Below are 12,729 nucleotides of genomic sequence, written 5' to 3'. Positions count from 1 at the left end.
AACAGTGACATACTTTTTCTTCTCATAGTAATGATGCATGGGACATGTGTGAGCCCCCACATCTCCAGCAGCAGTGACATCCTTCTACTAATGATGCTTGGTACATGTCTGATCCCTGAACTCTTTGTGCAGCAGTGACACCCTCTTCTAATGATGCTTGGTACATGTCTGATCCCTGGACTCTCTGTGCAGCAGTGACACCCTCTTCTAATGATGCTTGGTACATGTCTGATCCCTGGACTCTCTGTGCAGCAGTGACACCCTCTTCTAATGATGCTTGGTACATGTTCGAGCGCTGAACACTCCTGCAGCAGTGACATCCTTCTTCTGATGATGCTTCGTACGTGTCAGACCTCTCTCATACAGATCAAGGAGCCGCACTTAAGCAACTACAGGCCCTTCGGCGGGTTCTCCAGGGTAACTCAATCAATATCACATTGAACTCTTTGCTGCTGCCATTGATCGGCGCTTACTCATTCCTAGGAGGTGTTGTGGGGTCAAAAGAGACCATTTTGTGAGAAGCCCGAGCACTTCTAGCTTCCTGACAACAAAGTGAGAAGCAGCAGAAACCAAGGCCACTGCAAGGACTCCTAATACCTGTCAGAACCCAGTTTAGAGAGCCATGGGACAAGCAGAATCAACTGGGCCGAACTGAGAGGATGAGGTCTTTTACTCCCAATGTCCTAGGGCCCGGCCTACTGTGGGTCCTGAGCAACTGGGCCAAGTAGCCCTTCAGCACTTGGATCTCGGTAGTAGCGTGTTTCGAGCAGTCCAAGGCTTCTAAGAGAGAGAGGTAGATACAGGGGCTCAAAACTCAAGATACGGGTAGCAGCAACAAAAGGTTGCCCAGTCAAATACTTGCTTTCATAAAAAAAGAAGTATTCATTTTACAGCTATCTCTACAAAGTATAATATGACATGTACAAAAAAACTGAGTAAACACAAGGAGATAATGGACGGAGCGCTGAAACTTTTCAGACCTGCACCCCCAGTCATAGATCTAGGTTGAATCCATCATCGTTCTTTAGCTCACTTCAACACCCCAGTTCAGACCCAGCTATATGCAAATCAGTTAGGGTCACCCTGTGACTCATGGGAACAGTCTAGCCTGAACTGCCAATCCAGGTCTTCCCTGGACTAAAAACAAGCAACCTGGGACCGGTTTTCGGGTAACATCCCTCATCAGCCCGGCTAGCTTGAATCCAGTGGCAAAGTGAGCAAGAGACTAACGTCTGGGAATACCGTGCCAACTTAGGGAGAACAAAACAAACACAAGGAGATGATGGATAGAGCACAGAAAATTTCCAGGAACTCATTCCTAGTCACAGATCTGGGTTGAATTCATCATCGTTCTTTTGCTCACTTCGCCACCCCAGTTCAGACCCAGCTATATGCAAATCAGTCTTAACCCTGTGCCGCATGGGAGCAGTCAAGCCCGAACTGCCAAGCCAGGTCTCCCTGGACCAGAAACAAGCATCCTGGGCAGTTTTAGTGTAAAAACCCTCATCAGCCAGGCTTGCTTGTATCTAGTGGCAAGGTGAGCAAGGGACCCACGTCTGGAAATACCCTGCCAACTTAGGGTGAACAAAGCAAACACAAGGAGATAATGGACGGAGGCACTTAAACTTTTCAGACACTCACTCCCAGTCACAGATTTGGGTTGAATCCATAATTGTTCTTTAGCTCACTTCGTCATCCCAGTTCAGACCCAGCTATATGCAAATCAGTCTTGACCATGTGCCTCATGGGAACAGTCCAGCCCAAACTTGCAAGCAAGGTCATCCCTGGACCGGAAACACGCATACTCGGACCGGTTCAAGGGTAACACCCCTCATCAGCCATGCTAGGTTTAATAAAGTGGCAAAGCGAGCAAGGGACCCATGTCTGGGCATACCCTGCACAAAAACTCACACAGTCCCCTGAGGTCAGGGCTCTAGTGTTTCTTAGGCTGTTGCCTGAGTCCCACTCCCTCCCTCTGTGAGTGGTAGAGATTATTCATCATACACTATAGGAGACAGCCAGGCAGTATTTAATTTGTAAAAAAAAAAAAAGTACTATGGTCCTCGTCAGGTGGACACTGGAGCCTGCACCATCTATTGCCCCTGTCAGCGCTGTCAATGACAGTATCAACATAACTTCTAACCAACACGTTCCTACAAGTGCGAGAATGCAGACTAATCAATGCCCCCTAAGCCATAAGATTGGCTTGGGCGGCAGGTATTTGCCCTTTTTAATGTATATTAAATAAATAAACAACAGTTGTTGTGCTCAACGCTAAATTAGACAACAGCACCACTAGGTGGCAGACTTTCATAAGTGCCAGTGTGTAAATGCTGTGCCGAGGATTGGAAACCACCAGCTAAAATTAAGCACTGTATTCAGATGAAGCCCCACTTTGTATTAAAGTAAAAAATGTTCGAGCACCGAATCACTATTTGGCAAGCAAGTTCCCTCGGGCCGACTGGCCTGAAATCAGTTCAGACCCGTATCAGCAGGAATGGAGCGACCATGGGGTCCCTGAGTTTGGCCCCTCTGTGGGTGCTGGATCTGAAGCAGATGTCTCTGGTAAGTTCTTGGCACGCGTCCAAGATGCGCTGCGCTCAGCAGACCACGCATTCCCCACACGCGGACATGCAGCAAATTCAGGATCCTCATTACTCCTCCAAGGTGGGTAACTTCTTTGCTCTTCCCGAGGTGACGAAGGGGGAATGTGAAAGTCCTGATGCTGGTCCTCAGTCACAGTGCAGGCCCGCAGCGGACACCATGATGGCTGCCCTCCTCCGGTGATGACCCCGACCAAGTCACACTTCTTGCTTGGTCCCTTTGGCACCCTCTGGCATATAGGGTCATGTGTCTCCACTGCACACAGGCTCCAACCCAATCGGCATAACAGGTTTCTTCACGGCAGTCCCTCCTGGCATACGGGGTCACTGGCTTTCTACCACGCATGGGCTACAGCGCCCTCAGCATGGCAAAAGAGACACTGAACTGAAAGGCACATTTGGACAGTGAGAGTATTTGAGCCATCTGCACCTGGTTCTAATCCTAATGCCTTAGGGCCCGATGTAGGTAGCCCTTTACCGATCGGAATCGGCCGAAAATACCGATTTTCGGCCGTTTCCGATCGGTAAAGGGCTATCGAGATGTAGGGGCACATTTTCGGTAATTTTACCGATTCGTTATCATTACCGAATCGGTAAATTTACTGAATCGGTAATATTTACCGATTCGGTAATGATAACGATTCGGTAAAATTACCGAAAATGCAATGTAGGTAGCCAATGTTACATCAGCACATGGCTTACAGAATCGGTATTTTACCATGGAATACAAATCCATGGTAAAATACCGATTCCTGTGTACATGCACATCTGTGCATTTGACTTTAATCCTATGGGCTTCAAAGGCCCATAGGATTCAATAGCAATTACCGATTCAGTATTTACAGAATCGGTAAATACCGAATTTGTAAGGAATCGGTAACGATTCCAGATGTTGGGACCTACATCCCATTTACCGATTTTGAAATACCGAATCGGTAGCATTCGGTATTTCAAAACCGGTAAATGGGATTTACCTACATTCGGCCCTTAGTGTGTTGAAGACTGTGACACATGAACATTTTATTTCTAAGCATACTGGAGTTCTATTTATCGAATACCTTGGTTTTGTTTTCTTCTTTCCCATGTGAAGAATTTTTTTATTTTTTTTATTATTGTGAAATATTTTATAGAAAAGATCATTCAAGAGACACCTGTAGTTTGCAGACTAGTCTGTGTATCTTATCTAGTTACAGGTAGTTTGAAGGACGCAAAGAGAAGCTTGAATTGTGAGAAACCTTGAGAATCTAACAAGTAATCACATCATTTCACTTTAACCTGATTGAACACTCTTCTTAAGAACTGCATGTAGGAGTGTAGAACTATAGAGTTTTGGTGTCTTTAGAACTGATATGCTGGTTGGTCACCTGATTCTTAAGATGTGAACTAATTTGATTGGCTATGAATTGAAGTATATGCATTCTGATTATAATTTGCTGCTAACCAGATTTTTTACTTCTGTGACCAATTAACTTTTAATAAACCTTCTTGGTTTTGAAACTAAATATTTTATGTCTTTCTGGTGGAGCCTAATGTGTTTCACATAATATTGAATGGATTGATTTGTTTTCGTTGACCAGGCTCTGCTGTGGAGTCCTAACTTTACTACTACTAAATGCCTTCTATGAATACCAAAAGTAGTAAGTTTAGGATTTTATCTCAGATTAGTTCTGTGAATCGGCCCCTATGTGCCCCAGAAGGCTGATGGTGGGTCACGCATGAGTCAGGCGTGGGCAAACGTTCAGGCTAGCCAAGTGCCGAAGTGGGAGCAGAAAGCAATGCTGACTGGGTACCCAGAGGGTCAGGATATGTTGGTGCTGAAGCCTATTTGTGACAGTGCTTTAGAGGATAAGTGGTGTGTGCCATACACACAGTGTAGAAGCTTTATGAGGTGAACGACTTGATGCACACAGTTGCCATAGGGGAGCAAAAGAGGTTGTTCGCTGTGAACAGGCTTCAGTTATACTTGTGGAAAGACTTTAGAGTAAGCATCATGGCAATGACAGAAGAGGCTGAGGAGTCTACTGCAAAATGATAATTTGAATGGTTCTATGGATGGGGTACACTTTGCCCCGGAGTCAGCGCCTGAGAGGCAGAGAGAACAGAGAGGTTCTGGGGCAATGCTGACTCCAGGGCTGACACCTGTGCATATAATATTGATGTCGCTTGCCACTGAAGAGCAAGGTTTACAGGATATTTGAACAAATCCAGGAGTGCATCAAGGCAGAGGTTCCCAGGATGCTGGAGTTAGAGGTGATTGAGTCTTGGACCAGTTAGTGGTAAAGGTGCCCAAGTAAGGATCCACACACTTGCATTTTTGTGTGGACTACCAGGCCCTCAATGAGGTGCCCAAAACACACTAGGTTCCCAGAGCTGACGAGCTACTGTCTGAGAGGGTGCTGCTCGCTTCTAGAGTACCTTTCATCTGACCTGAGGCTATTGACAGATGGCATTACCACCTAGTGCAAGATGATGATTGCATTCTCTATGACAAAGCAATTATACTAGTTTAGGGTCATGCCTCTTGGGCTTAAGAATGTTCATGCCACTTTTCAGTGCCTGAAGAACTATGCACCCTAAAAGCTGGAGGAGTTATGCTTGTCCTACCTTCATGAGATTGCCATCTTTAGCAATTCATGGGAGGAAAATCTGAGGCACCTAGAACAGGTGGTGGTCAGGAATCAGGGAGTAAATCTGACAATCAAGGCTACCACGTTACAGGCGGTACAGTCTTCTGCAGTCTCCCATGTCTGCAATGTGGAGGTCCGCCCATAGAATGCTAAGATCAAGTCTGTGTTGGAGCAGGAGGTTCCCACCAGCCTAAAACATGTGTGAGGCCTCTCAGGACTCACTCGGTATTACAGGAACTTTGTAGACAACCATGGAACCACAGATGCACCCTTCACAGCAATTGCATCCAAGAACCAGTGTAAGGAAGTGATTTTAGACTGTGTCAGAAGGCTTTTGAGGACCTGCCGACAGCACAATATAATGCATTTGGTTTGAAAGAACCTGACCATGGTCAGCCCTTTGTGATACAGAATGAAGCCTCTGCAGCGCTTAGTTGGTAAAAGAATAAGTGGTGCGGCCCAAAGGTTTGCTCGGAAGCCCCTGGCTGGAGCTATCCAAGGTCGAGTGCCTAATACCAGTGATGCGTAGTCTTGATTCCACCCCATGCCCCTTTAATCCACCAGCAGACACTCCCTGCCTCTTTATTTTACTTTTGCAGGTTATTTCCCATCCCTGCTTTCTCTTTCCATTTTTCTCTTCCTCCTTTTTCACCCTTTTGTGTTTTTCTCTCTCTTGCTCTGCATGAAAGTTTGTTGAGGAAAAATAAGTGCCAGTGAGCCCACCTGAGCCCCCGGCTCAAATGAAGCACTGCGTCAAAGACTTCGCAAAGGGGACAAACCCTATTAAATAGTTTTAGAGCCTTCAGTGCAAAACTACCTAATTATCTACATTAAAATACCAGATGTGAGGTCATTAATTCGTGCAGATCCAATTTTCTGATCTCTGTATTCAAAGTGAATAGCAAGAAGGTGCAGCAGTCTGATTACTGCAGCCGTCGGTATGCAATCAAATCAAAGGTTGGATGTACTGAAAGAACAAATTAACAATAGATCCCAGAGTGGCCGCCCTATATCAGTTCATTAACAGGTACGGTGGCCGTGCAGGGCCTTCTGCATCAGAAGCCTCTTCAGCCAAAGGATGCCTGTAGCCCTGTTTGCTGCTGCAGATGGCCAGGGTTAGTTTAATTTCTACAGCAAATAGATTGTGTTAAAAGAACCTCTTATATCAATTGCATCTAAAATGGGACATACAGTGGGGGGGACAGCCACAGCACAGTATGGACTTACTTGTTGCTTTTTGGGCATGTGCGAGGGCGGAGGAGTATTTCACACCCTGCTGAGAGGCCCTGGAAGAGACATTATGGAAAGAGGGGGTGTTCATGCTCAAAATGTCCCCTGACAGTTATATGAAATGCTATTCTTCCGGTTCTCCCTGGGGAAATTTACAAAACAAAACTTACTGGGTACGAGAGTCCTTACTTACATGTGGTAGGGCGTGTACTGCTTTGATGTTCAATTTCAAGTAAGCACAATGACTGAAAGTGAAGCATTATGGATGTTCTTGAACCCCTGTCCTTACAAACATAGAATGTGCTGTTGCATCCTGGGACACGGCTCTTGGCCACTGACGTCTTGGGTGAATAAAGATGTTTGTAATAGTGTAAGTGACCTGCCTAGGAAATGTGTCCAATGTGAGAACAGGAACACAACAGGGATGCATTTTATATTTTCCCACTTTTCACCCCCCAAAACATGATGCCAGCTGTTGTTTCCAGCAGCTCAGAGACTAGAGGCTCTCCAACACAATTATTTATTTGATGTTATCAGCATTTGTATAACGCCTTCTGCCATTAATATGGCAAATAGATCTCGATTACAACTCTGATAGAGCAGCACCGGGTCTGCCCCGCCGCCGCACCGCCAAAGCTGAGGCCGGGCGGACCACCAGATTAGGAGTTCCCTCCGGTCTGGCAGGTTGTTTTGGGCGTTCCCATGGAGGTGCCTCTAAAAACGGGCACCACAATGGGAACGCCGGAAACAGTTCCTGCATCGCATGGGCTGAAAGATCCATACCATGCAGGAACTGGTGTGCATGCGCACAGAGAGGCACATGTTGTGCCCCCCCCTTGTGCCTCCACAGGGTGCAAAGGCACCGTTTCTTCTCTGCCAGGGTTCACATGGAGAGGGACCGCCATAAAAACCCTGCCAGAGTGGAAACTCCTAATATGCTTGGCAGGACCGTGGCTTTCCCACCAAGCATATGGATGCATCTACACCGCCGCAACACCGGCAAGGAATGGCGGTTCCCTGGCGGCTGGGCAGTCCCTCCGCTCATCTTGTAAAAGGGCAGTGAGAAGAACGCCACCATCGCACCCCCGCCAGTCTGGCGGTCCGTGGACCGTCAGACTCGTAATCGGGGCCGAAGTGTTTTCTCAACGCCCTTTTCATCCTGCTCTGGGATTTCAACTGATAGTTCAGTGTCAAGTAATGGTTTGTGTGGGGTAATGTGAGGGTAAAATCAGTTTAAATACATCATGGCCTTTATATTTGCATAAAATGCATCTTCATCTATAGTGAACAGGTTCACGTGGCGGAAGGGAAATAATGATGCGAGAAAGGGGAGGAAGGCAGTGACTGAGTCCTAAACTCCCCTGCAGCAGTGACATCCTTCTATGGATGCTTGGTACATGTCTGAGCGGGAGACATCCTTTACCACGAAACCATTACAACGCGGTATGATTACATCGCGGTTTTGACAACGCAAGTTGTTACATCGACTTGCACTGGAGGGCGCTCTAGACTAAGGAATAGTGTGAATTACTATTCCAACACCTTCCCTACTGTATGTAGACTGGAGTCGATGTAACGACTTGCGTTTTCAAGACCGTGATGTAACATACCGCGTTGTGATGGTGCGCATTATATCATCATACATCCGCTGCTGCTATGATATCCTTCTACTGATGCTTGGCACATGTCTTACCCTTGACCTCTCACGTGGCAATGACATCCTTCTTCCAAGGATGCTTGGTACATGTCTGAACTTTGAACTCTCCCGCAGCTGTGACATCCTTCTTCTAGGGATACCTAGAACATGTTCAAGTCCTTGCCTCTCCCACAGCAGTGACATCCTTATTCTAATGATGCTTGCTACTTGTCTGATCCCTGAACTCTCCACGCAGCAGTGACATCCTTATAATGATGCATTGTACATTTCAGAGTGCATTGCCCCTAGTGACATCCTTTTTCTAAGGATGCTTGGGAGATGTCTGATCACTGAACTCTCAGCGAAGCAGTGATATATTTCTTCTAGGGATGCATGATACATGTTTGAGCCTTCGACTCTCCCGCAGCCGTAACATCCTTCTTCTAATGATGCTTGGATCATGTCTCACCTAGGAACTTTCCACACAGGAGTGAAAACCTTCTTCTAATGATGCTTGGTACACTTCAGAGTGCATAACTCCCACAGAGACATCCTTCTTCTAATGATGCATAGTACATTGTGGAGTGCACAACTCCCACTGTGACATCCTTCTTCTAAGGATGCTTGGTACATGTCAGACCTCTCTCTTACAAATCAAAGTACAGCACTTAAGCTGCGCTTTCTACAGGCCCTTCGGCGGGTTCTCCGGAGTAACTCAATCAATATCGCATTGAACTCTTCGCTGTCTCTATTGATTGGCTCTTACTCATTTCTGGGAGGCAGTGTGGAGATGAGACACAATATTTATGTGGCAAGGCTGAGCCGCGCCTCTGGCTTCTCAGCAAGTGAGAAGCAGCGGAGACCAAGGCCAGTGCAAGGACTCTTGCTCCCCTGGCTGAAGTGATCTGTTGCTGCCAGATTATGCATGAGGGAGACAGGGGCCATCCCTACTTCTGGCAATATCCTCCTGCTTTTGGTACCCAAGGCCACCTGGTTGTCCTTCGCCCTAGACCCGGCCATGGCAGGATGTCATACCATGATGCATCTTTCACAAAACATTGGTTGTGCTGTAAAGTCCAACTAACTCTTCAGTGCTTTGGTCTCTCCACACTGATGAAGTGATACCAGAGAAGCCATCAGCTATGCTGCAAGAAGCTCCAGGTAGAAATAAACCCAACCATGATATGTTCAAGCTATTGGGGCTGCTAGACGGTACTTACCGGCACAAGTAGTGCCAATGGAGATTGGAGGATCCACGGGGAAGATTCCTCCCCCTTTGTCGTGTTAGGTCACCCTTCCTGTACATAAACAATCCCTTGGGAAAAAATTATTTTGTGACTTCCATGTGTGCTGCATTAAGCAGCACACATGAAAGTGACAGAATGGCATTTTAGGATTGTTTATGTGCAGGAAGCGGCACCTTCCTACACATAGACAATCCTCCCCTGCACGCAGACACCGTTGCGCTTAGGTGCAAGGGTGCCTGTGTTGGAGCTACACTGCTAAGTGTAGCACCAGCGCAGGGGGAAATGCAAGGCTGCACCACATTCTGTAAATATGGTGCAGCCTTGCATTTTAGAAGTGGCGGAAAGAGGCATTACGCCATGATGGCTAACGCCTCTCTCCGTCACTTCCTTGTGTATTTTTAGAGATTAGGACTGCAGCATGCACCCATTAATCTATATAAAGTTTTAATAACCCAGTTTACCATACGAAGCCTTCACTAGAGGTGTTAAAGATCACTCCTTTCTCAAAATCATTCCTCCATGCCTGTTCACCCAAAAGTTAACAGATATTTCAGTGGACAAGTCCAGTTGATGTAGTTGTAAAGATTTGTCAATACCTAGAAACATGAATTGTGCTTAAAGAAGATGATGGAAGGAACCATTGTAAATAGTGTAAACCACTGACAGGTGCTCTGGGAAAAATCCATACCCATCGATTTTACCCACTGTGCCACTCTAGACAGAGACCACCCTTATGCAAAGCAGTACTGACCCTGCTCTTTATGGGAACAGTCTATCCTGAACTGTGAGATGAGCCCTCCACCCCCCAGAAAGGAACACAAACTTCCCCAGAATGGTTTCAGACCTGTTAGGCCTCATCAGTAGGGTGCAGCTTGGATCTTGTTGCGTACCAAGCAATGGATCGATGTTGGGTCATATCTTTGGCCACTTATGAATGGCGTTACATCAAACACAGAAAAGGTGATGACAGCACCACTTGCAAATAGATTAAATCACTGGCAATCTCTTTGGGCAGCATTTTAATCCACTATTTTTGCCCACTGTGCCACTCCAGACTGAAGCCCGCTTTATGCACTTCAGTGCCACAGAGCTCAAGCTGTACCTCACTGGACGAGGGCTAAGTAGGCTGGGGCTGGTCTGGGGTTGCTTATGTTCCTATCTAGCATGGGCCTTGTCCTGGCAGTGTGGCTGGCCTGCACCTACTGGAGCAGGGCCATGGCTTATTTGTATATGGCTGCTCTCTGTCTGAAGTGGCATAGTGGGCGACAACCAATGGCCAACAGTCCGGCCCAAGCAATCGCCAGTGGCTAAGATTAATTCAAGCATTCCTTCCATTACCTTGTTGCTCGCCAACCTTTACCTGATGTTCAATACTGGAATTACTGACTGGCTCGTCTTTAAAGAGCAGCTGAATCCTGTTCATTGGCGTTTATCATCGAAAACAAAGAAGAAACATTAAAATATGAGAAGATGGAACAACGTTCCACTTCTAAAGGTACCTCAGCTCAAATGGTTCATAGTAGCAGGGAACAAAACTCGAGGGGCGGGGGAGTGGGAGTCGTGTGGGGGGGCATTACAACTTTTTTTAACGTACTTACACTCTTGCGAGTCTGCAGCCGCCTCTCCTCCGTCGTGTAGTTCCTCGTCTCCGGAACAAGGAAGCTCCCAGGCTCCCTCCCTGATCAATCACAATTCTGCAATGCAGCGTTATGATTTGTCGTGGCTCGGAGCTCAGATGGGACCTGGGAGGGTTTGCGTGTTTCTAACCAGGCTGTGTAATGCAGCCTGGTGAGGAACATGTAAAGTGCGCAGGACTACTTGGCCGCTCAAGGCGGCCGTCCAAGCAGTCCTGCGCACTTCTTTTTACACAGCTGTGTGAGCAGTGGGGCGATGCACCTACGCCTTAGCAGAAGAGCCGCTAAAGATGGTTCACCTGTTTCTGCATGTAAGAAAATTGACTTATGGGTTATGAACTATGAGGAGTGTCAGTTTTCATCACACATCCTCATTCTCGTCCTGTAAGTTCTCTTTCCTCTAACTGCTTGCGTTAGTAGGTGGGTTTCTTACCTCTGCTAAGTTTCTTCTAATGTCTCCCAGGGCCGTGAGAACATCTTTAACAGGAACAACCCCTATCAGAGAAAAGAAGGTAAAAGGCATGAGAAAAACTGCAACTGGACATATGTTACTGTGCCTAAAACATGTATAATAACACTTAAGTTAAGCTGGAAAGCATGCACAAAAGGTCATATGCAACTGGGCAAGTCTGGGCCCACGGTATGGTATTCAGAACCCTGGGCCCGATTCACAAAAGTAATCTGAGACAAAATCCTAACTTTACAACTTTCGGTATTCACAAAGGGCATTTAGGAGTAGTAAAGTTAGGAATCCTAACTTTACTACTCCTAAATGCCCTTTGTGAATACCGAAAGTCGTAAAGTTAGGATTTTGTCTCAGATTACGCATTTAGGAGTAGTAAAGTTGGGAATCCTAACTTTACTACTCCTAAATGCCCTTTGTGAATACCGAAAGTCGTAAAGTTAGGATTTTGTCCAGATTACCTTTGTGAATCGGGCCCCCTGAGCTTAAATGCATTTTAGGGCTTCCTGTTGCAACAATTAATTGTGATTGGTTTTCCCTACTGCCTTGGCATGTCAATCTCCAAGTACTGGACAGGTACTGCCTCCTGTAAACGCTATAACTATTCACTAGTCACTTTCCGCACTTAACTTCCCAGATTACCACCGGTCCGCCAATCTGCATATCTGATCTGAGCAAAATTTACATTGCGGAAAGCACGGCATCTCGCTCAGCATCTAAAGGAACAACAACGTTATCTTGGACTTCAAACTCCCAAGCAATTCCTCCAGCAAGCTATTGACAGAAGAATTAGTCAACCTTCTCAACAACATGAACATCACATCCCAACCCTGAACCAACCCATACCAAAGTCTACATTGTTAATCTGGTCTTCACATGCATGCAGTCTTTCTAATGATCCTGGATTGATCAGATCATGATGTCATCCCGATCACCATTCCACCAACACCATCCGTCAACCAGTGTCAGTCAAACCCACCAAACCACAGTATGGCTCCTTCAAAGACTTGCACTGGAACACCCTGCATGAACTCATCTTCATGGCAATCACGACTGATACCAAAGATGCGGTCAACTCCTCCTGCATTTAGTCAGTGTCATCTCGAAAGTCAATATCACTTTTCCAGCCAGACTGAGGGGTATATGAACAAGGAAAGTGTCAAAAGCGTGTCGTTACGCCAAGAAGACTAACAACACGCTCCGTCACTTTAGAAATGCAGGGCTGCACCGTATTTGCATGAATATGGTGCAGCCCTGCGCTGGTGCTAAATTTAGGTGCCTAGCTCCAA

General features: G+C 46.5%; 1 protein-coding gene across 1 annotated transcript in view; it reads right to left on the bottom strand.

The window, feature by feature from the left end:
* The window catches only part of PODXL2 (podocalyxin like 2), a 263,246-nt gene that overhangs the window by 16,314 nt on the left and 234,203 nt on the right, over positions 1-12,729 (bottom strand). Inside the window, exon 6 of the mRNA XM_086939282.1 lies at positions 11,411-11,472. Within this exon, the coding sequence (XP_086795408.1) occupies positions 11,411-11,472 (62 nt within the window). The remainder of the gene's footprint in view (positions 1-11,410; positions 11,473-12,729) is intronic.

This window comes from Lissotriton vulgaris, chromosome 9, assembly GCF_964263255.1.
Source record: "Lissotriton vulgaris chromosome 9, aLisVul1.2, whole genome shotgun sequence".
In the NCBI taxonomy this organism is placed as follows: domain Eukaryota; kingdom Metazoa; phylum Chordata; class Amphibia; order Caudata; family Salamandridae; genus Lissotriton; species Lissotriton vulgaris.
The sequence above is the reverse complement of the archived record's forward strand: the minus strand, read 5'-3'. Positions and strand labels throughout refer to the sequence as shown.